General features: G+C 43.8%; 1 protein-coding gene across 1 annotated transcript; it reads left to right on the plus strand.

The window, feature by feature from the left end:
• The first annotated feature begins 3406 nt into the window (after window positions 1-3406).
• LOC103704382 (subtilisin-like protease SBT3) lies at window positions 3407-6227 on the plus strand. Its single transcript, XM_008787643.4, has one exon. The coding sequence runs from the start codon at window positions 3814-3816 to the stop codon at window positions 6094-6096; it is 2283 nt and encodes a 760-aa protein (XP_008785865.2). The 5' UTR covers window positions 3407-3813; the 3' UTR covers window positions 6097-6227.
• The last annotated feature ends 470 nt before the right edge of the window (window positions 6228-6697 follow it).

A 6697-nucleotide genomic window follows, 5' to 3' on the forward strand; every position in this document is an offset into this window, starting at 1 on the left:
AGGTTTAAGATAAACATATTCACATACAAGGCTGGCGATGAATATTAACATATTTGATAGCAACTAGTATATGAAGGCTTGAAATTAAGCTTATAAATTAAAACTTCATATAGAGAGGCTGATTGGGAACCCCACCAAAAGAACAACCATGCCACTGATAGAAAATGGGACCAACAAAAGATAATCCCTGTTGGAAAAGTCCACTAGGGTTTCTTTCTTTTGCACCACTTTGATGCTCTCCAGTGTCCAATTATTGGTTACTAGATAGCGTTCTTTATCTAGATATGTCTCCCCTTCTCAAAGTAGGATTGTTGAGTCAAGTCTTGCGAAGCCCAAGCTCTTAACTGATTTATTGGTTCTGTTGTTTGAGGCTCGAGACTATAATTTCTAGTTCACTCTTAGCTAACCAGACAAACAGACATACATACATTATGTATACATATGGTGCTATATAATATTCGATAATTTTATATAAAATTTCTCTCATTAAGTGAATATCAGAAATGAATGAATAGGGTCTTAATTATAGGGAGACCATAATTTCTAGTTCACTCTTAGCTAACCAGACATGCATACATACATACATACATACATTTTATGTGTATCTATAGTATTATATAATATTTGATAATTCTATAAAAAATTTCTCTCAATAAGTGAATATCAGAGAGAGAAATGAATGAATAGGGTCTTGAGAGGGAGGAAAAGAAGAAAAACATAAGAATGCTAGAAAACAAACATATAAATGGAATAAAACTATTTTAGAAATTTATTAAGATTAGGAAATTATGGGCCTAACTTGTAAAATTGATTTGGTTTGATTGTAAGGTTATCAAAAAAATTCCAAGATTGCTTGCATCAGGGCTCTAGCTGGTGGGAATTACCAAAAGTCACATCTTATATGGTGGAGGTGGGCGTATCTTGTAACAAGACGAGACGAGCGGAGGTGGTCCCTCTGAAGGAAGATTGCTTGAATCACGGCTCTAGTTGTTGCCTAGCGCTCGGTCAAAACTAAGGATTCTATTTTATTGCATATGTCATTGCTTCATGGAGGTAGAGTAGAAGAGGTGCTTTCAGATCATATGGGCATCAAAGCAGCATACCCTACTTATTGATAATGCCATTGCTTTGTGACAGGGAGAGTTGGTCACAGACCATAAAGGCCAAGGGCAAGTGGACTGAATTGATCAGTATCTCTTTGAACCGATCGAATGCGACCTAGCTGAACCCGAATGGGAATCACTCGGACTAACTTTGTATTGAAATTTCGACCTCTACTGCATTGCAGATCGGATACATAAATGCAGTAAATATGTCAAAGAATCCCATTCAATTGGAAGAGGGATGCAACCACTCGGCTATCGCAGTGTTTGTGACCCTCGAATATGGATCATCGAATATGGATACAATTAAGTGGCATGGTACATGTCTTTTAAGACTTATGTTGGGGTTGTTTTCGACTTGATTAGACTTGAAAAACACAATGGATCGATAATAATAAGCCTTAATACGATCGAATGCAACTTAAGTTAAATTGAATCAGGATTGGATTCGAACTTTTGATTCCATTTATGTAAGCACTGGAATAAGTCATGAGTCACAAACCTCATGAAACCTGACCTGCTGTTAGCCTTGGCTGCATCAAGGGTTTGTCACTTAAGGAGATACTTACGAATTGCAAATAGGTTAACTATAAGCTCTGGATAACCTGGCCCAGTTTTCAGAGTTCTAAGGTTCTGCCTTGTGCCTTGGCTATGCGTGTAGCTAAGGTGCAAACCAGGCTGGCTGTGAGTCATGCAGCGGGCTCCCACCTTTTTGTACGTATCCAAACTTTTTAGCGGTCCCAACTTGGACTATGTCCATGACGTTCCAACCGTGTTGTGTGAGTTGTTGCATGTCCAAAAAATAGGACAATCTAATGGTGATTGGCCAACCACCTTAGTTTTAATAGATCCTATGCACTCAAAGTCTAAGTTACAGTGAATTGATGTCTTATGGTCCGTTGTATTATGCTGCCAGCTGCAGTAGGATGAACAGAGAGACAGAGTCTGGACCACGAAAAACAGTAGTTTTAAAACCATCTTGTGTAACTTCAATCAATTAATTATTTTAATTGAACAACACTAATAATTCTATGAGATTAGCATTCTTGATTAATAACTATATATGATTGTTATAGCCTAGTGATCTGTATTTTAAATGAATGAGATCCATAGATAGAGATAGAAATTAATGCAAAAGAGTATAACCACCGACAGAGAATGCCCCATGGAATGGACTGAGCGAGTTAGTATCTGAAATATTTGTTTTCTTAATTCACCAAACACATGCATCATGTGCTAAGTAATAATTTCTAGTATTGTGATTGAATTTAGAATTGAATTTAGAATCAAATGAAACTTTGAATTTAGAATTGAATTTAGAATCAAATGAAACTTTGTCATTGCTTCTTAAGTGTCGGCATATGGTTGATATGGTATAAATGGAGCAATATATAAAATGCTACACACCACATGTATAACATTTTTATGTGAACTACATGTAGTAGTTACCTGATTACCGTCTTTATATTATTCCTCCAGATCACTTTTGGTTCTTGACTTGCAGCAATGTGACCCAAGGGACCCAGCAGCTGGGTGAATAGTATTATTCCTCCCCACTCCCCGCGTTTCACGAGAAGTATGAGAAGAAAAGGTTCGCTCTCATTATGGTGGGCCAGATGGGGAAGAAAGCGGATAAGGTGCTTCATGGTTCATTAAGCTGGGTGGATGATAAAGGGAAGTATGCGGTGAGAAGTCCTATAGTGGCAACTACCATCAACTCAACCCGGTTGTAGATTGTAAAGATGAGTGCCAATTACAATGTCTCCTCTTCTTGTCTTTGCCTTCCTATGGAAAATGTTGCAAGTTATTTACTAACCAAAAGTTTAATTTGCAAGAATAAAGAAAATTCCCCAGCAGGAACATATGCATTAATTAATTTGTTTATAATCTTGCATTATTCCAAATAACCACAATAAATGGCCATTTCAAGAAGTGGCCTGTTATAAATTTGGAGCCAGAAAATCCTCATTTGAGAATGAGTTGCTTGTCGCGAATCATGACCGACCTCCTTGTGGACCCTTAATCTCTATGATTCATTGACGTTGCCTAGCTACCTTCTTGATAGAGACTTTGTTTGGTTGAGTGTCATCTTGAGATCCATTTTATTACAATGTATTGAGCATGGCCATTTAAGCACGATACTGTCCTTCTTTTCCTTCTCTGGCCTTCTCCTTCATATTCTTCTTCTTCTCCTCTTTCTTCTTCTTCTTCTCCTCCTCCTTCTTCTTCTACAACTTCTCCTGCTTCTTCTTATTCTTCTTCTTCTCCTCCTCCTCCTCCTCCTTCTTCTTCTCCTCCTCATCCTCCTTCTTCTTCTTCTCCTGCTCCTTCTTCTTCTGCTTCAACTTCTTTTCCTTCTCCTTCTTCCTCTCCCTCTCGTTCTCTTCTTCTTCTGCTGCTACACACCACACGTATAACATTTTTGCGTGAACTACATGTAGTAGTTACCTGATTACCGTTTTTATATTATTCCTCCAGATCACTTTTGGTTCTTGACTTGCAGCAATGTGACCCAAGCTAGGGACCCAACAGCTCGGTGAATAGTATTCCCCACTCCCCGCGTTCGACTTCTTGGCTTGTAGCAATGTGACCCAAAGCACCCAACTACTTGGTGAATAGTATTCCCTTGTTTGCTTTTTTTTTTTGCTCTTCCTTATATACACATAGCACAGACGCTTCCCTTTAATCTATGTGACGCCACAACACCACCATGGCACTTCTGTCGTCCTTCCACTATGTGTGGATGGCAATAGCCATACTTACCTCACAGATGATACCAATATCAGCTGAAGTTGCCACCTATATTGTTCACATGGACTTATCAGCCATGCCGAGAGCCTTCTCAGGCCACCGCAGCTGGTATACCTCCGTCGTCTCTGCCGCCGCCACCTCCGACTCGATCTCTGCAGCCTCCAACCTCATCTACATCTATGACAATGCTATTCATGGATTCAGCGCTCGACTCTCGCCATTGCAGCTCCAACAGCTCAAGAGATCACATGGCTTCTTGTCGTGCTACCGCGACATGCCGGTGACGGTCGACACCACCCACACCCCCGAATTCCTCCACCTTAGTTCAGCTTCTGGTCTGTGGCCGGCCTCCAACTATGGCGAGGACGTCATAATTGGGGTGGTCGACTCCGGGATATGGCCCGAGAGCGAGAGCTTCAGCGACTACGGCATGACCGACGTGCCTGCCAGATGGAAGGGTGTCTGCGAGCAAGGTACTACTTTCAGCTCCTCGGCATGCAACCGGAAGCTCATCGGAGCTCGAAGCTTCAACAAGGGCTTGCTCGCTGCAAACCCAAACCTCACCATTGCGGTCAATTCCCCGCGCGACACCGACGGTCACGGCACGCACACCTCCTCCACCGCCGCCGGAAATTATGTCCCCGACGCGTCCTTCTTCGGGTACGCACCCGGCACGGCCCGGGGGATGGCGCCCCGTGCGCGGTTGGCCATGTACAAGGCTCTTTGGGACGAAGGAGTCGCTACGTCCGACATCATTGCCGCAATCGACCAAGCTATATCTGATGGCGTGGATGTCATCTCCCTATCTCTGGGCCTTGACTTCATCCCCCTCTACAAGGATCCCATTGCCATAGCCTCCTTCGCCGCCATGGAGAAGGGGATATTTGTCGCGACCTCGGCGGGCAACAGGGGCCCAGACTTGCGGGTCCTGCACAACGGGACCCCCTGGGTCACCACCATCGGCGCCGCCACCGTCGATCGGGACTTCGCCGGCATCGTCGATCTCGGAGATGGCAGCTCCATCATCGGGCAATCACTGTACCCTGGAAGGCCACCTTCCACCAGGCATCATGCATTGCCCTTGGTGTTCATGGGGTCTTGTGGCAACGAAACCTTGCTGAAGAATGCGCGTCACAAGATGGTAGTATGTGATGCCAAGGATCTCGACCTTGCCACCTTCCAAGTTGAGTCTGCTAAAGTGGATGCTGCCCTCTTCATATCTGCATCCTTGTTGAAGGACTATTACGTGCAATTCTCATTCCCCGGGGCTATCATCAGGCCTCAAGATGGCAAGACCATCTTGAAGTACATAAATAAAAGCGCAGACCCGAGAGCCATGTTGAGATTCCGGAAGACCATCCTGGGCATAAAGCCTGCCCCCATGGCGGCTTTCTACACCTCCAGAGGGCCCTCGGCGAGCTGCCCAACCGTGCTGAAGCCAGACATTGTGGCTCCTGGCTCCCTCATCCTAGCATCTTGGGCGCAGAATTCATCGGTAGGGTTCGTCAGGTCTCATGAATTGTATAGCCCATTCAACATCATATCAGGAACATCCATGGCCTGCCCTCATGCAGCTGGCATAGCTGCAATGATCAAGGGTGTAAGGTCGGAATGGAGCCCTGCGGCGATTCGATCTGCACTGGTGACCACCGCAAACAATTTGGGCAACACCATGATGCCAATTAGAGACATGGGATATGCCGATCGGCCGGTGGCGACTCCGCTGGCTATCGGGTCCGGTCAGATTGAGCCCAACAGGGCACTCGATCCTGGTCTTATCTATGATGCAAGCACCGACGACTACGTGAGACTCTTATGTGCCATGAAGTATACCAGCAAGCAGATAAAGATGATCACCAAGACCTATTCATTCGATTGCTCGAATGCATCTTTAGATCTCAATTATCCATCGTTCATTGCATTCTTCAATCCTAACAAGACTGCTCCCAGTTATAAAGTTGTCCAAGAGTTCCAAAGGACGGTGACAAATGTGGGAGATGCGGTGGTGACTTACAACGCCAAGGTGGTTGCTATGAAGGGGATTGCAATCAGTGTCATGCCCGAGAAGTTAGTTTTTCACGAGAAGTATGAGAAGAAAAGCTTCGCTCTCATTATGGTGGGCCAGATGGGGAAGAAAGCGGATGAGGTGCTTCGTGGTTCATTAAGCTGGGTGGATGATAAAGGGAAGTATGTGGTGAGAAGTCCTATAGTGGCAACTACCATCAACTCAACCCGGTTGTAGTTTGTAAAGATGAGTGCCAATTACAATGTCTCCTCTTCTTGTCTTTGCCTTCCTATGGAAATTGTTGCAAGTGATTTACTAACCAAAAGTTTAAGTTGCAAGAATAAAGAAATTAAATTCCCCAGCAGAAACATATGCATTAATTAATTTGTTTATAATCTTGCATTATTCCAAAATAACCACAATAAATGGTCATTTCAAGAAGTGTTCTGCTATAAATTTGGAGCCTGAAAATCCTCATTTGAGAATGAGTTGCTTGTCGCGAATCATGACCGACCTCCTTGTGGACCCTTAATCTCTATGATTCATCGACGTTGCCTAGCTACCTTCTTGATAGAGACTTTGTTTGGTCGAGTGTCATCTTGCGATCCATTTTATTACAATGTATTGAGCATGGCCATTTAAGCACGACACTGTGCATAGGCTCATCGGTGGATAGAAGGAATCCCAATCAGTTTAGGTGGCCAATAGCATATAATTCACCAGTCATAAGACTCATAAAATTGCTAAAATCTTCATGAGGCTTTGATGTGGATGTGCAAGTGGATTGAGCTGGCATCGAGCATGACTTAGCTATGCGCAACAAGTCTGGATGGGCCTT

Source organism: Phoenix dactylifera, chromosome 1 (genome assembly GCF_009389715.1).
Source record: "Phoenix dactylifera cultivar Barhee BC4 chromosome 1, palm_55x_up_171113_PBpolish2nd_filt_p, whole genome shotgun sequence".
Classification (NCBI taxonomy): Eukaryota; Viridiplantae; Streptophyta; class Magnoliopsida; order Arecales; family Arecaceae; genus Phoenix; species Phoenix dactylifera.

Excerpts from the sequence above, each read along its gene's own strand:
- LOC103704382 (XM_008787643.4), top strand. The coding sequence starts at position 3,814 with ATGGCACTTCTGTCGTCCTTCCACTATGTGTGGATGGCAATAGCCATA.